Source organism: Molothrus ater, chromosome 3, assembly GCF_012460135.2.
Source record: "Molothrus ater isolate BHLD 08-10-18 breed brown headed cowbird chromosome 3, BPBGC_Mater_1.1, whole genome shotgun sequence".
Taxonomy (NCBI): Eukaryota; Metazoa; Chordata; class Aves; order Passeriformes; family Icteridae; genus Molothrus; species Molothrus ater.
The window spans coordinates 59,643,230-59,663,032 of NC_050480.2; the positions used below are offsets into that span (position 1 = coordinate 59,643,230).

General features: G+C 38.2%; 1 protein-coding gene across 1 annotated transcript in view; it reads right to left on the reverse strand.

Annotated features, from left to right (window-relative positions):
* Positions 1 to 7,271: 7,271 nt before the first annotated feature.
* Positions 7,272 to 19,803, reverse strand: part of LAMA2 (laminin subunit alpha 2) — a 334,914-nt gene continuing 322,382 nt past the window's right edge. The window contains exons 58-64 of the mRNA XM_054514228.1: positions 18,892 to 19,004; positions 17,223 to 17,412; positions 14,677 to 14,832; positions 11,235 to 11,388; positions 10,743 to 10,873; positions 9,927 to 10,149; positions 7,272 to 7,538 (exon numbers count right to left, since the gene is read on the reverse strand). Coding sequence (XP_054370203.1) covers positions 7,381 to 7,538; positions 9,927 to 10,149; positions 10,743 to 10,873; positions 11,235 to 11,388; positions 14,677 to 14,832; positions 17,223 to 17,412; positions 18,892 to 19,004 — 1,125 coding nt within the window. The 3' untranslated portion in view covers positions 7,272 to 7,380. The remainder of the gene's footprint in view (positions 7,539 to 9,926; positions 10,150 to 10,742; positions 10,874 to 11,234; positions 11,389 to 14,676; positions 14,833 to 17,222; positions 17,413 to 18,891; positions 19,005 to 19,803) is intronic.

Below are 19,803 nucleotides of genomic sequence, written 5' to 3' on the forward strand. Positions count from 1 at the left end.
AACACCATGGAAAAGAGAAAGGCCAACTAAACAATAAAAATTTTTAGTTTCATCAACAGAGAACAGAAGACCATCCACAAACTAGGCAGCTAAATGGTAAACTTAATTCTCCATCTGTTCTAGTACTTTTAACAGTTTCTAAGCAGCAGCAACATCCAATGTCTTTTATGGAATCACATTTTAGAGACTTCACAACCCAACATGCCACTGCCAGCTGGTGTTTGAAAGCACACTCCTGCTGCAGTTCAGTTTATAAAATTGCTTGGAGGCTTAAAATAACAGATACCTTATGGACAATGTGTACAACGGTGTGCTTGTGCACTCTGGCCAGGTTTGCCTCAGTCTTGCACTGAATGTATTAGCTCCTCACAAACTTGGCCTTAGAGCTAGGGTATGGATGAACATCGAGGTTGCAGTATTGCTTTGAGCCTTACTTGTCAGGTTTAACGTGGGTATGTTGGATTTTCATCAGTGGTGACTGCTTAATCCTTCTTTAACTAAACTAAAAAGCAACACTGCTGTCTTTACTTTGTATTTTCAAGTGTAATGTCTGGATATAGGTGTTTTTTTCCCTCTCTGTTTTCTCTTTGTAGGATGGCCAATAAGCAACTCAAGAGCATAGGAAGCAACCTTGAATTTTCTGGCCCACAGTAATTTAGAAACACTGTTTAAAACCTACCTAGACCTAGAACCATTAACTGCTTGTTGAATAGTTGTAATCTTCAGGAGAGTAAACTGTCAAAAGTATACAGACACAATGAGTAGAACTTTTTTGGGTTTTTTTACATTCTTTCATTTACATGAAAAAAGCCAGAAGAAAACCACAGTGAGCTATTTTGTATCTGGCCCTGGTGCAGATTTGTAGATTAATTACTCCTATCTGTAGCAACATTTTTCTCTGCCCTGCTGTAGTGACATTCCTGACCTGCTTATTTTACTACTGTCCCTTTGGCTGCATGAATACTGCTCTTGTATGGAGATGTGATTTCAGTGTTTGCACGTTGTAATCTTTTCCTTTAATGTGCACCAGCTGGATGCAGGATCAGGTGAAATCGGGGTTTTATAATTTAGGGCAACCCACTGTTGCAAGTAGATTTTGTCTGGGGATTTCACTCTTCTGCCCAGCTGTCCATGGCCTGAAGGAGATACAGTAGAGTATGAACAACACCCTGGCCCTTTTGACCTTGAGACTTTGCACAAGGCAGCGGTTTTTTGAGAGCAGTCAAGAAGTTATTAGATTTTCCTGCTTGCCTCAGTGTCAGTGAATTCTCAACCAATCTAATCAGTTATTGAAGCCAAATTCACCTCCTTTGTTAAACTTCTATTACTTTATGGGGAAATTTGTTCAGATTGTCAAAATTGACTGAATAGTAGCAATAATGCAGCCATTTACAGAAAGAAATGGGCTTAAGGGAATACACATGCGTGGCTTATTTTTCACTTTCTAAATGCTGTAGCTCTGTGAGAAAGATGTAAGAGGTTGTTCTTGCAGCTTGGGTTTAGTGAGTCTGGGTGTTGGGGGTTTTTTCCTTGGTCTTTGTGGGAGTTTTTTTGGGTTTGTTTTTTTTTTTTTTTTTTTTGAAAAGGAAAGTAGCTAGTAATGTTTGATATTACCTACATCATCTGGAAGTTTTTCCCTAAGCTGGGGTTCTGCTGTATTCAATCAAGAGTAACCCTAATGCTGGGTGCTGTAGTGGATTGCAGCAGAGCTACTAAGTCTAATTGGGAAGAAAGGTTTCAGCAGTCACATTAAGTGAAACAAAACACCCAGGGTGGCAGCAGGCCTGTCTGCAGCTTCTGCAGTGAGTGAAGTTTGCTGCTTGTTTGTAGCTGCTGCAGTCAGCCCATGCTGCCCTGCTGTTCAGTTGATGGATCAGGCTTATAATTTGGATTTTGGGGCAGTGTGGGCCAGAAGAGCTCTGGGGGTGGCATTTGCAGACACAGTGAAGGACAGCCTGTAGCTTTCTCTGGTCATTTGAAGTAGAAGCTCTAGTCTAGACGGGTGTCTCAGTAACAGTTTGACACAACATCATTTGTTTCTAAGCAGCAAAATTTTTTTACAGCTGAAGGTTAACTTCCCTCTCAACATAATTGTCCACAACACAGACATAGAACAAGCCAAGAAAAAATATAAGAGGAGCAATGACTTTCCCTTAAGCAAATGTAGCATAAACCCAGAATCTTTAAATAAGGAATAAAATAGAGCTGTTGCTGGAACAGGTGCTAAATAAGAAATACTAGAATAACCTGTAATATTTTCATATTTCCTGGATCTTCAAGTGGTCTGAAACTGTAGAGGTATCATTCTCTGCTGTCTTAGGCCAGTCTACGCCTCCAGACACTTCAGTGCTTAAGATGACTCTAACTTCATATAGTTCAAAGTTGTGGAGAAAAGGGCTCTGTTTTTTTCCACCTAACCCTCTGCCTCTGGGGCCATAGGAGTCCGTGTCACCCTAAGTGCTTCATTCCCTCAATTCAGAGAGATGGGCAGTTTTTCATCTCCCAGAGAGCTATTCTGTTGACATGGAAGTCAGTGAAGGAGTGAGGCCTTTGGCTGTTTAAATCAAATTCATGTTGTATTGCAGTGCAGAATCATAATGAAGAAAACCACAGGAAATGTAGCTACTCTAGGGCCTCAACTGCCAGTCATCCTTCCTTGCTCATGCCAACTAGAAGAACCAAAGTTGTCAAAATAAATTATGTTTGAAAGGGTAGATGTCACAGCAGATTATTCAGCCTTGCAGAATTTTTCGTAATACTGAATATCATAAAAAATAGTCTTTGAAATTCTAGACACCTACTTTCATTACTATCCTCATTACAGAGCGATAGATAAATGCTGGGCAGGCAGGAAGCATCAGTTTAATTTTGTACTCAAATGTACTTTTAAAAAAAGGTGGGGTAAAAGGAGGGGACTCTAGCATTAGGAGAGTTTTGTGCAGCTCTCTTCAAAATAAGTGAAGAGTCAAGTCCATAGGCAAGTGAAAACTGGGAGATGGGTGTTAGATTTGGGCTAAAGAATGATGTTGTTCCTGTGGGAGCATTAATCATGGATGAGAGCACTGACTGCTGGAGATTTTTCCCTAGGGTTTTCTTTCTTTCCTTAAATTAGATATTTTAGTTTCTGAAGTGCTGTCATTTTATGCTATGTTGCCCACTAAATTTGAACAGGAAAGGAATTTTTTTTGAGTTAAAACAGATGGATCATATTTGGAATTATCTGGCACTTTTTGAAGAAATTATTTGTACTCTTGAGTATGAAGAATAACATCATAGAAATATATAACCTGAATAATTTGGGGTTTTGTTTCAATTTCATGACATGGTACATTAGCAGTGTATTTAAGAAATTATTTTCAAGAAAGTTCTCTATGGTTTTGTGTCCAGGTATGAAACATGAAATGGTAAAAATGATAATCCTTTCTACATATTTGCAGCAGAACTTCAGCCCATGTATATACTCTCAGACTTGATGGTCGACTGAAGAACTGATAGACTTTTGTTATTAGGAAATGCAGATGATAAAAAGAAGAAAAAAAGGTCAAAAAACCATTGAGGATATTTTCAGAAGAGTTTTATTTGCTTTCATAAAATCTTAGCTAAAACTGCGAGGTCTTCTTAAAAGTTTAAAAACTGGTGTGTATGTGGGGATTGGGAACTTTTGGTGGTCCTTCAATGAATGTGTTCTTATGAAGGGTATGGAGTACACTTTTCTTGTTGATCAGAAACAAGCCAATGAAAAATTTTGCTTGCATGTACTGAGAAACCCTTTCAGTAGGTATCTCAGACTGCCTAGAAGCTGAACAAGGGAAGGTCTAGAACAAACATTCCTGGTCATTTCTGTGATAAAAGAGAGATGGGAGAAATGGTTTGGGTTTTTTGGCATTTTAAGTTTTTCTTGTGCATTCTAAAGAAAAATACTAAGCCAGAAACATATTCTCTTTAGAAGCTTCTATAAAGAGCTGAAAGTGTGATTGAATAGAATGAAAAAGGAAATTATTCTTTGCAAAGAGTTTGAGAACTACTTGCATTTAAAATTGAAAACACAACCTTTTTGAACGTAGCAGTTGGCCTAAATGATGAGGGATTTGTCTTGTTCAGAGTAACTGTCTGTCATAAATGTCTAAAAGTGACGACACTCAACAAGATCAATTTTAAAACAATCTAAAAACACCTGGATGTGAGTTTTTTGTTTTGAAGTTTAGCAGCAGAGTATTTAAAGTCTGAGGGGGGAAAAATGGCAGTAAAAACATCTGTATGCAAAATATCCACCAAAATAAGGTTTTAAATACTTGTGGCTTGTAAATATGTATTAAAAGTTTGCAGTTTTGAATTGGAAAGGTATTGCATTGTTCCCAGCACAATTAGCAGTGGCATAATCTCCAGCAGCTGCATATGGCTCTGAAGCTCACAACCTGCTGGTTTCAGGCAATTTTAATCTTTCTCTGGAATCTGACAATCTATTAATCTCTTGTATGGCAAAAGGGAGTAACAGGGAGCTGGGATCATTCCCAGATGCTCTGCTGAATCTTCAAAGGCAGAAACTTTACTGACAGTACTTGGTGCATCCACTCACTGATCTATGAAAACAAATTAGTCAGGTTTTTCTGTTTCCTTTTAGCTTATTTGCTGAAGTAGCTGTTGTTTCAGCCTACTGAGTGTATTTCCTCTGGCAGAGGACAGCAGATGTTGATTTTTTTCCACTTGAAAGTTCAAGAAATGTAATAACGTGCATTGTTTCATTGTTTCTGCTGTGTCCCACACATTCCTGGAAGGTCACGCAAGAAAGAAATAATTCAACAGAGCTAAGAACATAAAGGCCTCTCTTTTTCTTTTTTCCCGTTCCACTTCTTTTATATAGGAACTCCAGTAATTGTTTTCAAGGCAAAGACATATTTATGTGAAAGACCATTGCTGATGCAGCACTGAGCAGGGCAGTGGCAATTTCCTGCCTCTGAGGCTGGGCATGGCTTAACTCATGGAGCTCTAGGCTCAGTTGTTCAAATTTCCCTTGTGTCTTCAAGTCTGCCCTCAAAAAAAAAACCCCAAAACTAACTCCAAAACCTTTGCAAGCATGTTTGGGTTAAAAAAGAATTGAACATGTTGAATTGCCTCTAGAGGCTAGGAAATGTGCCTGGGTAGTGTAGTGGGCCAACAATTGGCTGTTGTGTGTTGTGAGACATCCATAACAATAACATTGTCTTGGGGCTTCCTTTGTTTATATTTTTTAGACTTTTTGAAATACAAAACTGTGTTTGAAGTATTATGGCCTGCTTTTCTTGAGCTGCTCAAACTACCCTGAAATATTATTGGCATGAGAATAGGTAAATACACGAGGCATAAAAAATAACACAAAAACACATGAATATTTTACAGTGTGCTTGTTAGAAGCACAACCATGTAGAAGTTGAAGACAGTACATGTCCAATAATTAGGCTTTTTCAGAGACAAATGCATGCTTTACTAATTCTTAGCACTTTGAACACTGAGCAGCCATTAACTGTTCCTTAACATTAAAGGCCAGTTGCAACTAAAACTAGAATACTTGCTGAAGGCAATTACTACAAGACTTCATAGGAGTTAGATGTTTTTTTCTTCAGGTGTACCTGATTGATGTAGACTCCCCGTTAAAGTGCCAATATACATATTTATTACCATCCCTTTAATGCATTTTCCCAGTGTAAAGGTTTTGTTGGTTTTTTTTTTTTTCTCCCATGGCAGTTTAAAGAAACATTGTATGCCAAAAAGGCCTTTTGTAAAATACAAAGCACTCCTGGAAGGAGTGCTCACTGGCAAGCACAAATTTGCAGCTAGCCTACGCACAATTTTGCAGCTGCCTTTTTCAGTAACATCAAAATTTCTGAAAATGTGTATTCAAGGCTCTTTGTGGGAAAATAATTTTAACAACCTTTTTCCCTTTTTCATTTAACTGCATGGTTGTGCTACCTTACTGCCAGGGGTTTTTATGTTGTTTTTTATTTTGCATAGGTAGGTTTTTACGTTCCTACAGCAGCTGCTCTGAAGGTCCAATCACAACCTTTGCCATACTACAGTTTAACAACTTGAAACAATCCACAGAAAACATAACCCACACTTCAGTGAAGATTTCACAGCCCTCTAAAACATACAAGGCATGAGGAAAATCCTAAAATGCTAGGATTTGCCATTTTAGTGAGAATCTAGGAAGCAACTTTCTTCTCTCCATCTATAGTTAAACTGCTATCCACATAGCATTATAAATTTTATTTAAGGAAGATTTGGGGTGGCTTCTGCATTCAGTATTTCTTACAAACTGACAACATCAGGCAGAAGCAGCAGAGTTGAACTTTGGAACCTGCTTATATGGCAAGAATTTCATTAATAGATAAGAGCAGAGATCAGTAGTAGGTGTTGCACTAATAATCTCTGGAATGTTCTTGCTTCACCCCCTTTTCTGCTCCAAGTGTCAAGATTTCATCTTCCTTCAAAAAACTGGTTTGTGATTTTTTGCTATGTGTAACTTCAGTATCATGTGGGAGAGAGCAGCAATGCCAAACTTTATTTAAGAATCATTTAAAACTGTATTTCAGGGTAAGTAATAGAACCCAGTTCTACTCCCTTGATTAGAGACTCTATGTCCCAACACCAAAAAATGCAACCTCTGTTAAAATTCAATGCTGTTCAAGTGATATAGCAGGGATTTTAGGTGCAGCATATTTTCATCAATAATCCCAAATAAATTAAGCACCAACATTTTCCTTCTTGCACTTGGTTCCACAGCTATAGCATGGCAGCAGCCATATAGACCACATTTAATTTCTCAGTGAAACTTCATGGGAAATACTATGATCAGAAAGATTTAATAAAAGCTCTTGGGTGTGACCAAAGCATAATTTTTTGAAGCAAGTTAATATGCTAATGAAGGATAAGGTTGTGCATGCCCACAAGTGCATTGTATTTAGACTTGTAAAGGAATACAAGTTTAGAGATCTACCTCACCAAAAGCATTTAGTGAGCATTTCAGAGAGTTGGACTTGGTGATCCTTATGCTTCCCTTTCAGCTTGAGATATTTTGTGATCCTGTGTTCCATAGAAAAAGAACAACCTGCATAATATATGGTTTCACTCATCACAAGAAAGATGAAACATTTCCATTTCAAGCTATAAGGAAAGAGATAGATAAAAATTACTGTGTTGCTCTCTTAATGAAGATGGGGGGAAGTGAATAGTTCATGCATTCCTGGGAGATACACTGAAAGAGCCACTGGAATATACCACAAACACTACTCGAATACTTGCACAAAGACATTTTATTATTAATGCAATGTAGATATAGATTTATTTTTTTTTTTTGTAATCTGAGGTGCTTATATAAACAGACCCATACTGACTGAGTGACCATCAGTCTGCAGGGCACGACAGTGGCTGGACACCCTTCAGCTCCAAAGCTTTGCTAAAGTTAATCTCTTGAGGTTTTGCAGTACCCTTGGTGAGCTTTAGAAATCGAATACATCCTTTAAAACGGCTATTAGTCGTCAGCCCAAACTGGGTCACACCATCTGAAGGAGGGAAAAAAATTAGAAAGGAATTATGTTAGAGTTGATACTTAATTTTGTTCTTTGAGTGTCTTTCTTGCATGAGAAGAGATGCCCCCAGCAATATATGAATGTTTTATTTCCTGCATATATTCATTATTAAAAAATTACAAACATTATGAGAAAATGTGATGAATGCTTATGTTAGATAGCAATCCAGACTTCTTTTCTTTTTCTATCCTACTATGAAAGTGGCAGGATCTGAACACATATAAACTGCCATAGTAACCCATGTATGCAGCTTGACACCTATGAATGGTGTACAATACATATATGATGCTCTGCAGATATTCAACTTCTCAAGCTGTTTATCCACAGAATAATAGAGGGGAAAAATATGCCAAAATGGATGCAATTCTCAGTCCTAATATCACAAAGAAGCCAGTTCCTCAGGATGGATTTCAGATGTCATTTATAGACTGGTTTTGATAGTTTTCAAGTATTCTTTTTTTCCCTTGTTGATAGTAAAACCAGGAGTTGGAGTGTATCTTTTCCACTAATGAAGGGGGGGATGGAAGTGAGGGTGGTTTGATTGGGAAGCTGGAAATATTTCTCTCAACTGTTTGAAATTTGTGGCTCAACTTGTTTCTCAGTGTTCTTCCAAGTGAGTTGACGAAGTAACTTTACACTTGTAGAGACTGTCTGGCCACAGCATTATTTTGTTTCACAGAGGATAAGATGACTGAATCCATCTGTCTCTCCTTGCATGGGGAAGAGTGATACCAGCAGATGAATGCTAGCTTTTCTGGGTACCCAGGAATCTCTATTCTTGACCACACTATGGTGGTGAAGATTTTCACTACATAGAAAATTCTCCATCAGTTAATTCTAGCTGATTTACAACTGTTTTTCTCTATTTATGCAGCTTCAAGGGGACTGGATAATACAAATACTAATTTTACAAAATCCCATGGTACTGTGCTTCAAATTTGTGATGTGGCTGTCTAGGTATTGGGAATGTTAAAACAAATCTTGGATGAGCCAGACTAAGCAGCAAAAGAAAAGTGTTTACACATGCAGTAGGTTTATTAAATAATTTCATAACTTGCCATGTGGCTGAACTCACGAATATCCCCTCAACATGAGGTAAATGTAGGTTTGTTTTGTACAGATAGCAGTGTCACTGTGATTTGTGTCTCTCCTCTGGACATGCAGTCCAGAGCGAGATAGTAACTCCATCTGCACTGTTTCTTCAGTGCTGGCTCCTAGGCTAGGATCTTGTTTTGTTATAAAAAGGCTGCCACAAAGCTGTTTTCCCTCTGGCACAGTGTTGTTGGTCTTTATTGATAGTCATTGTGACTAAAGTTCAATTCTCATATGTCAGTACCAAGGAAAATTTTTCAAATATTCCAAAGCTTGAGAGAGAAGGCTTTTTAGATGCACTGTATCACACATTAGAATGGGTGAAAAAACAACTTCCAGAAAATAATTTAGGAATTAACTAACTCAGAGGTGTCTTGCCATTGACCTCAGTATGACCTCAGTACACACTGGAACAGACACATACTGCAAATATACTTTGCTTTTTTGTTTTGGTTTGCAAGCTAGAGGGAATATTTATTACAAATGCAACAAAACTGGTACTTTGCAAACATATTAACTGTAATTTCAGAAAGTAAACTGCTGTTAGAGAATTTATTCACTGCCTATGAAGAGATGAATACTAGCATCCATTATCAGCTTAGTGGAAGATGAAGCCAGCTACAGACCTCAGCCCAATTCTCGATACTGTTCAATTACCTCTGCATAAAACAAGTTCTCTTGAGGGCTTCCAGAATACTGATTAGCAAATGTAGATTATGGAGTTTTTTCCTTTAAAACCCAGTAGACCACAAGCAAAGGCATTAATTAGAAAGAGATGGTCTTCTTACCTCTCTGTGCATGCTCTTGTTCTTAGTTCTTTAGGTCTTACAGGCTGATTTACACATACACTACCCTGCCCCCTCAAGGGCATATACACATTCTTTGGTTAAAATTTGCTGTTTCTAAGTTAAATTTAAATATGCCAAATGCTGTTACTACTGCAACATAATATTATGCTATTGCTAAACAGAAAGTTTTTAGAGGGAGGCTGTGTGTGTGTGAGCAGCAGAAGGCAGAAAATCTGCCTGATCCCCTGTGACAGGGCCTACATTTGAAATGGGGCAGGTGTATCTGTGAGAGTCTCTTGTTGCAGAACTTCTTGTTCTGAAATGCAGCTGAATGCAGAAATGAGCATCCATGCCAACTGATACAAACTCAACCTGTCTTATCAATCATCTTTTGCATACTAGTCCTACTTACATTTAAGCCATTACCAAGGCAGCATTATTGGAGCCTAAGTAAAGCACAATTTGTGTGTTGCATGCTCACCAGGATAGCCCCCAACAAAGAGAGGGTCATTTGTGTCTGCCGAGGTCGAGGCCCTGTTTGGGCTGTCAGTCTCCACCTGTCTGCCATCCACAGTCAGCTCCAAGCGGTGTTTGATCTTGTTTGCAAGGACCTTGTGCCACTGCCCATCACACAAACTGCCTGGTGCATCAGGCTCATAGACAGCAGAGAATCGGCCTGCCCCATTGTCAACGTGAAACATCACCTGGAAAGCACTGGCACGGGCATCAGCAAGTTTTCAAAATAGTTCAGTTGTTTCTGTTAGTTTGTTTGGTTTTTTTAAGTCAACATGGTTTGACTGTACACACCAAAGACTATGTGGATTGCTGTCCCTCTGGGATCTGGGTTCTATCACTGAGTTAACACAGGTGGAAATATGCAAAATTGCTGTCTAGGTTGTCATTTTCTCTTTTTTTTTTGTCTTAGTTTTAGGGTGTTTTACACCCCTCTAAAGTCTTTATAGTGACAGAATAATGACTGGTTTTCCAGACTGTGAATCAAAAGATATCCAAGAGAAACCAGCATTATTAATGACAAAGCTTTTCCTCAAAACTTCTTATGTAGTCACTAATTTAAGACCTGATTGTAGTTTTAGGAGACTCAAGTATTACAGAATCTTTTAAACTATCTTTTAAAAGTGTAAAGTCCTCTAGATGTATGGAAAGCTGCAAGTGTGGCTCTCCTTTGAGAGCCCTGTTATTGCTTGAGACATCTTGAGATTGGGATAGTGACCTTGCATTTAAACTACCAATGCTATCTAAGCATTATTTGAAGAAACAAAATGGCTTTGCTACTCACTTTTCCACCTACTAATTCAATGCCAAGCCCATCCATTTTCTGGCTGCTGACTCCTAGGAGAACACCGTTCATTCGTGTTGTACGGAATTCAAATTCCACGAGCAGATCTGTTCCCACTCTGTATGCACCAACTTAGAGAGAAAAGGGGAAGCACAATAAAAGGAATATAAGCATCTAATACATTATTCCTAATAATCATCACACAAATTTTGCTGAGTGTAAGGCAAAGTAACTAACTTGGCATTGTTAATGCACTCCATTTCATGTGAAACCTGTAAATAACTTTTACGGAATTGTGCTTAGTGCAAGACCTTCCTAGGAAGTCACATCGTTTCTCCTCAGGCAGGATAACTAAAAATGATCAGCAAGAGTTTCAAGTACTGGTCTCACTTTGACTCCAGCCAACAGGAGTTAGATAACACTGGGAGTTTTTGAAAGCAGAACCTCCCCTTTCTCTGTTCTTTGACTATCACCAGAATTGTTGTTCATTACCTGTTTTGGCAAAGCCTGTTCCATCAAAGTACGTTCCTTTCTGTGCAGTGACAAAGCATTTTCCAACATTGAAGATGGAAGTTGGATTATTCAGGTCAACAGGTGATTCTGTCATTTTAAAATTCCTGATGCAGCCATCAATGCTATGGACGACCTGCAGTCGATATTTCAAACAAAATGTAAAACTATGAGAAGCAAGCCTAAAGCATGCAATCAATGAGTGCACTTTCTCTGCTTCTCTGCTGGATTTATGGAGCTGAATAAAAGTTGAATTTTACCTGGCTAATCCTTAATATCTTATTGTAATTGGAATCTATTCCTAATCATACTGAAGATGAATTACATTACTTTTCAGGGATGTGATCTGAGTCACATCTATTCAGCTTACTGGAAAGGACACATAATGAAACATAGCAAATTACATCAGCAATGCAGGAGTTTAATGGCCTATACTTTGCCTTTTTAATTGACTAGGTAACATCACTACTAAAATGAACAAAGCCCCTGTGTGAGGGCTGACATAATTGACTGCACATAGTCTAATGACTGCAGTGATGAGGGCCACTCAGCTGGCCAGAGAGGCAGGTGGAGGCAGGGAATGTGCTCATGTCCATGGAGGCTCCTGTGCAGGGTAGCAAACTGCAGCTCCAGCTTGGCTCCTGTGCTAGGCACACTTAGAACAGTGGTTTGATTACCCACGAATCTGCCTGGGGCAGGGGTTTTTCTGGGTGTAAGCAGGGCATCCCAGTGGGACCTCTGAAAGCCACTGGCATCTCCTCCAGAACTCGCCCTCACTTCTTCTCTCCAAGGTCAGCAAAAGCTGCATTTTGGTTCTCAGATTCAGACAGAGGCTTTGATCTTTGACTTAAAGAGTTAGGAAAATCTATCCTTGATACCAGTGAGACAGAGGAAAATGATATATCATGTACTTGGAGGAAGAAAAAGAGGATATATTCATAAGCAGTGCAGTAGAAAGGAGGAAAATAAACATCAGTGTATAAAATTGAGCCTAGAAATACATACAAATACAAAAAGGACAAAGGCACACCTGCAGAGAGAAGTCCTGACTCTGCCCACTACCCCCTCTAACAACATTCTGACCTGTAATTGGAAAGAATTTCCAAGAATTTATTTTCTTGTAAATCAAAGCTGTATGTATTGTGAAATTATACAGCTTATTACAGCTAAATACACCTGTACAATATTTTCATGAGAACTTGAGCAATACCAGTGAATAAGTTCAGTTCTGAGCTGAACAATGCTTTCTGTCAGATTTTTCATAAGTAGTCCTTTTTGTAATTTCTAAGTAAGTCATCTCCAGATCAAAAAGTCTTGCTATCAAAAAAGAGAAATGCCAGAAAACAAAACAAACCTTCACTGCAAGAATAAATCACAGAAATGCAAAATTTGTTGATGATTTGATAACATTCTCTAACTTTACAATTTTCTCTTCCCTATGGAAAAGCAAATCTGGTTATACTTTAGCATGGGAACAGTAATAGGACCTCTTTTTCTGAAAGCAGAATTTTGAGTGCTCAAAATGTGACATCTGCTGAAGCTCAACAGGTGGGTATTAGTCTTCTACACTGAAAAGGAAGCCAACCCACCATGGTTACATAATAGACTACTGTCTAAAAGGACTGTGTGTACAGAAGAAAGCCCTAAGGTAACACATCCTTTCAAATTGGTTTGCTTCAGAGCCTCTACATGAAGCTGCAACCCAACAGTCTTATGCATAGCAGTGTATTTTACTGAGCATGACTGGAAGGCAAGCATTGTTTTTTACACATTTGAAGTCACAGCTTCATTTAAATCCCAAAGCACTAGGATTTAAATGAAGCTATGACTTCAAATAAAATAAGACTGTCAGGACCTAACATGACTGTTTTTGCCAGACTGAACCATTTACCTGCAAAGGTTCCCTCCATTACCTCTGGCAAATAGCAATAGGTAAGGACACAGTATGATCCTTCTCCTTAGATTAGTATGTGTAAATTGCAGATATATTTCAAAGAGCATAAATTGATACTACTAGGAATTATATGTTGTGGGTAAAGAATTGCCTTTGGTTTTCAGTGCCTCAGATCTGGCTTGGTAAATCCTAATGATTTAGATTTGCCTCAATTTGGGCTCTCTGCACAATCAATTATTTACTAAAAAACATGATCTTACAGGTCAGTTTTCTTTATGGAATACAACTCTAATATGTAGAGTAGTTACTCATCCCCTTCATTCCCTATGCAAGAGTCAATACACGGACTTAAGAAGGATCTAGGAATTCCTTTTCTGTATTTATTTTGTCCACTGAAAGAAGGGAACTCTTGCCTGTCCATAATGGTATTGGACATTGGAAAATGGTATTTTCCATTCCCTAAACATCTTGGTATAATTGTATTTACTCATGTGCAGCTTCTTTGGGAGACTGTTTTGTTTCCTTACCAGTTTTGTGCTCTGACTGTTCTTCATGGATTCTCTGTACCTACCAAGGATGAACCCCGACATAGTTCCTACTGACATTCCATTTTTTGTGTGTCTGAATTGTGCCATGCTAGATGCCGAATTTATTCTTTACAGTAATTAAATTCATTCAGGTTCTGGCTTCTGCTTTGAAAGAACCATCTTCACAGAGAGCAAAAGAAAGCATGGAAGAGGTTTTTCTCCCATTCTGATACTGGTGTATCTTGGGAGGTTGGAAGGGCATCAGAGAGATGACTGGCATGGAGTCATGCAGACAGATGCAGTAAATGGTCTGGGTGACAGAATACAATGTTCCTAGTTAACACTAAAAAATTTAGGACAAAATTATATTTATTTCCCTGGGCTCTCTGTCATCTTCCAAGTTAGCATGGAAGCTGGGCATTTGAACTAAAACAGTGATAAATTATATACGCACATTTAATTTGGAAACAGAAAGAGGACAAAAGAATTTGCATGGCCTTCCTTCAGAACACACTCTCTCCTCTTTTAGTAATAGCAACACAAAAGTGATTATTAGAGTAAGCAGCAGTATACTGGGTACTTTCTCCAGGGTAATTTTGGCTTCTGCTGTTCCTTGTAGGAGATCCTTTCACTGTTTCTTAGCATTTGCTGCTAGCTTAATTACAGCCAAGAGAAAGGGCAAGTGGTACTCAGGAACCTATACACTAGCTATGCAGTGATCCAAGTGGATACAAGTGTATGGAGCTTTCTTTTTCTTTCTTTACTGCTTTTCCAAAACAGTAAATAACTCTGCTATTTCATTTTTTTTTTTTGTTTCTGCATTAATTGGATTCTGAGTCAGATCATTCCACTGACAGAATGTTGTTCATCTCCACTAAGGTCCATTTACTCCATATCCTTGAGCAGTCCGAGGGAAAAGCAAGACAGAACAAATCTGGGAAGACATTTGCACCAATCAGGACATACTTAAAGCATGTGAGATAACTTAAACAAATTTGCTTACCGGACCAATTCTCCTGGTTGTGTAGTTAATGGGCAATCCCCCCACATAGAGCATTCCTACAACATCCAATATATCGGCCTTCTTGGGGCTCACAGTCCCGTTAGAAACACCATCTACTATGAGGTTTCCTTCTTGCTTCACTCGACTTACTTTTATCTAGAAAGACACAAAAATGTGGTACAATTACAGATATCACAACCAATTACAATTCCTGTAATTATAGGAATTACAACCAAGCACTTTCAGATTGTAACTACTGTTACCGTCCAAAATATATAACAATACACAAGAAAGTAGTAAGAGTGGTTACAGAAAAACCACAGCAGCAGCTATGGATAATATTTATAGAACAAAGTTCCTGAGCAAGGTTTTGTGCCAACATCTGACTGTGTTTTACTTGCATCTGGGTCAGGAGGCATCATGAAAATGATTTACTGTAATTACTGAATAGACTTGAGATGCCTTTAAAATGCTTCATTGTTATGTTATAACAGGCATAGCACAGTATTTTTTTTCCTGGAAGCAGACAGCAATTTTAAGTACTGAGAATAGATAAGTACTTCAGAATAAATGCTGAATGTTATGGCACTGGTTGCAAATCTTTATAGCAGCACATGTTTGCAGAAAATACTGAGTTTATGATTCCACTAGCTTGGACATGCCTCAGATCATAGTTCATGCTAAAGTAAATACAATACCAACTATGTTCTGTTGGTATTATGGCTTCTATTCAGACAAATGGACTGTGAATTGCATGGAGGGAGTGCAGTTGCTCAAGAGCTGAGAAAATTCTAGGCCAATGTCTTTCTAAAAGTTTATATTGAAATTTCTACAACTCAGTATAATAATGGTTCTGCATAAAAAAAGAATATATGCAAAATGCATCATGCATGTTAGCAGATTCCTAAACAATGTAGTAGTTGGCTCACCAGAATAGTAAAGAGAGACAAACATAATTTTTTGCCTCTTCTTTAAGCATGGCTGCTTCTGCTCCAGTGTGGCAGCATATCTGTCATGCAGTGGGAATGACTGAATACTGACAAGGATGGCCTGTAGGTGAGGGCCTGAACTTGGTATTTACAGGCAACTGTAAATTTGAGATGGATAACTACACCTTGGGCAGAAGGAGGATTAGGTGGGTGAGACCGAACTGGGAACAGACATTCCCTCAGAGGACCTAAACAGAGAGCAGGGTAGCAGCAGCACCAAGTGGCTTCTGTAGGACTGATGGAAATGTTTTTAACCTAAATCATTCCAAATGGACAAAAGGTTGTCACTAAAGGATTATTTTAAGGAGAAGCCCATGCTTCATCAGACACAAAGACTGTGGCCTTTTCCTAAAAGCATTGCCTTCCCTCCTCAAATTTTTTTTTTCTTTTTGGGAACTGTGACTTTGTTTCCACTCTCTGCTACAGAAACAGGATCTGCAAAAAGGAGCCGTCTCTTGTGGAGTGTCAAGCTGTATGCCCAAAGAACACAATCTTCCATTAAGAAATATATGCTCCACTTAGTTCTCTTAGAATAAAGAGAAAATGGCTAAAGAAGCAAAAGCATCTCTTCTGTATCTACAGAGGGAGTAGCAGAATGGGGCCTTGGTCTGCTGCCAGTGCTTCCAGGCATTATATGAAAGAGATAAATGATTACTACAACTTCATTTTTTCCCTTTATGAAATACCTTGGTTTAGGAGGAGTTGCTATTATCAAAAAGTTCATGACTAAAAACCCCGTGAAAATAAAATTCCTGGAGAACAGAGTGGAAATGAGGCAATTAAAGTGTAAGAGAAAATGTAATGAGATTTTTTTGTCATTTGGGATGAGATGTGGAGGCTGAATTTCTAAATATCGGTACAAAATCCAATGTAACTTATAGCATATAAATTCAACCCACAGTTACATGTATACTTTGCTTCTCTGTCTTGAATGGTGCCTTCCAGCATGTCACCTAATGAATATACTGTGTGTCTGTTGTCCTTGGACAAGTAAATATTACATTTCATAGCTGTGATATCATTCCTTCTCTTAGCATCCAAGTGCCACAGGCATTGCATATAATGCTCCCTCATAAAGTCACAGAAGTTGCTGCCAAATAAATTCATGAATATCATATTTATTCCCTACTGAATTAATAATCCAGGGAAGGTTTACTTACATGTTACTTCTTTCTTTTTTTTTCTTTTCTTTGTTCTCAGCAATCTGCCTTAACAATGACATTATTAATGTAGAAAAAACTGGTTTTAATGATGTATTCCATCATCATGAGCTGATACTCACATGAGCCCTATTAAGCAAGAAGGAACATTTTCTGTAGTTCCTTACTACATGGCACATATTTTAAATATGTTCAGAAATATGTGTTTCCTGAAGGATAAATTTCTCTGTACCAGTGCATCTGACAAAATTTTTTGCTAGATTATTTTCTTTTTTCCCCAGACAATACTAGTTGTAAAGTTTGGCTTGTGTTGACTACATTTTGCAAATATCTCAAGGCAAAACAAAGTTCACTCTTATCATTGCAAAGAATAATTTAGAATTAGACACTATTATACCTGGTGCCATTGGCCATCATTTATTTTGTTGGAAATCATTGTGCTGGTGTTTCCACTCCCCAGATCATAACTGAAGTAAGGCAGACCATTCTTTATCTGAACTGTAGCAAAATCAGCGTGGTTGATGCGGGCCATATAAAACAGCAAGCCAGAATCAGCTGTTGTTCGGACTTCAAATTCAATTGTAAGCCTAGAAATCAAACAAACAGGAAACAGTAAAAATGGAAAAGATATCTGGAGTCAGGCTCTAAGCAAATTCATCTGCTTCACCTTTTTGTGTTTTTTCTAAAAAAAATTTATACTGCTAGTGGCCAATTTTACTTGTCCATTATAATTCAAGGAAAATAATCTGGTTTTATGCAAATTACATTTCACACCTATCTGATCCCTGACATATGAGCATTCATTAGCTCCTTTGCTATGGAGATACAAAACTACAATCTTGGCATAGAATTTCAAGATGCAACTCTCAGCTGCAGCTGTAGAAGCTAAAAAATCCAGCACTTGTAAAATTCCAGCAGCGTTATCCATCATCCACACACATAATGCTCACAAAGAGGAGAGAGCTGCAGTGACAGCTGGCAAATGTTGAGTTTCTAATGAGTCGTATTGCCTGAAGACAGGTTGCAAAACTTTTAAAGATGCAGACAGAAGAGTTTACAATGAGGATATAAAACACTTATTCTGATCTCTCCCAAGAGAAAATGAGGCTGTGTCTGAGCAAACCCAATGACCCCTTGGACAGAATGGTATTGTTGAGAACCTCCTCAACAGCAAAGAACCTGTGAAGAAATTATTTAGATTTTCTAATGCTAAAGTTGCACTGGCAACACATCACTAACTTTGCTCAAGCTGAGCTGCAAAGTCAGAACCTGAAAGCAGCTGATAATATAAATGAAAAATCATTGCATGAAAATGATCAGTCCAGGATCATTCCTAGTTTTCTAAAATTAGCATATGTGGTACAACATCTTTATAGGGATAAATAAGCATGGGGCTAATGGATTTGGAAAATATAAGCAGCAAAATTGCTTAGTGATGTGTCATGACACATTTGTTAATGACCATGTGCCTGCAGAACAAAAAGAAAACAACAACGAACAAATTCTATCTTCACAAATCCATTGAAAAAAGTTGCATTTTTATAAACAGTTGATGGAATTCCTTTGCATGTCAACAGCTATATGCATATAGTGTATATAGTAGTATATCACTACTACTTCGGGGTAGTGATATCATTTTTCCTTCTTACTGTGCAAGATTGATCTTAACTATTGGAGGAAAGGAAAAAAAAATTCCTTATTAAAAGAAATTATGCAGTTACTGAAGAAAAAACTTTCCTCTGAAAAAGCCATTGAAATCAGTTACACAACCTGATTCCATTACTCTGGTTTTTAGGAAATCAGTCTGGGATCTGTGTGTGCCCAAACCTTTACAAGCAAAGAGGTAACTTGTTTCCATTTGTGAGAGCTACTTAGGTGGGCATTTCATTGCCTAGATTTTATACCTTAATGCTTTTTTAGGTATGCTTAATGAAATGAATTAATCTTGGCATGTGATCTTTTCAGATTATGTCCATAGTTTTGGGAGATACCTTTGAGAGAATTGGGAGGGGCATTTTATTTTGACACTATTCCATCAAAACTCATTGCTGAAACAAACAACATACCTGTTTTTCACCTTGGTGTCATCAAATGCAACTGCAATGTGGCTGTTCCTTGAAAGACCAAACTGCTTGCCACCTTGTAAAATAGCTGGTTCTGTGTCAGCAGCACAGGAATCCTGCAAAATACACAACAATCATGCAAACTTCATATTTTGTGTCTGTCTCAGCTGCGCATGTGCTGGGAGTCTCCCAGCTGCTCAGGACTGAGACTATTGTACCTAGTCAAGAGACTGGCCCTGCAATATTCCAGTGGGCTGATGTCTCATCACACTAGCTAAAGTTATAAAGCAGTCTGACAGGAACTTGGTATAAAAGCAGAGCTCATTAAGATAGCTGTAAAAGCAAATAAAAGTAATATTTGAACATTGCTGCTTTCATGCTTTCACCAGTGGACATTTACAAGAATCTTAAGTGATTTCCAGGCAGTTCAGTGTACTCTTAGCTCACATAACTGAGTTTTACACAGTAGGATGCTCTCTTACAGAAATGAAACAAGATTTATGTTTTAAAGGGATGCTTTGTTGTCAACTTGAAATCCAGTCACCTTAAAAATAATGAATTAAAAGTAGTTTCAGATCCTGCAGCTGTCAATGAGTCCTTCATTTTACGTCTTTATATTGTTTTACAACTGTATTCTTTGCTTAAAGTGCTGTTGTTTCTCCTGGTGCTGTTGGAAGGCCCCCACAAACAACCAGGGAATCTGAATAACTGATGGATAGATGTAACAGCTGTTGAAATCCCCCAGCTGTCCAATGTAGAGACATTACCCAGCTTGTAAAGAAACAAACCCCTCCCTGTCGTTCCACTTCTATTAATCTTCAAGTGGTGCAACAATGCAAGGTAAAGTATCTTCTGCCCACTATAATTTTCTCGTTTTAATTTCACCAGGTCTTTTAATCTCTGGTCCTAAAGCTC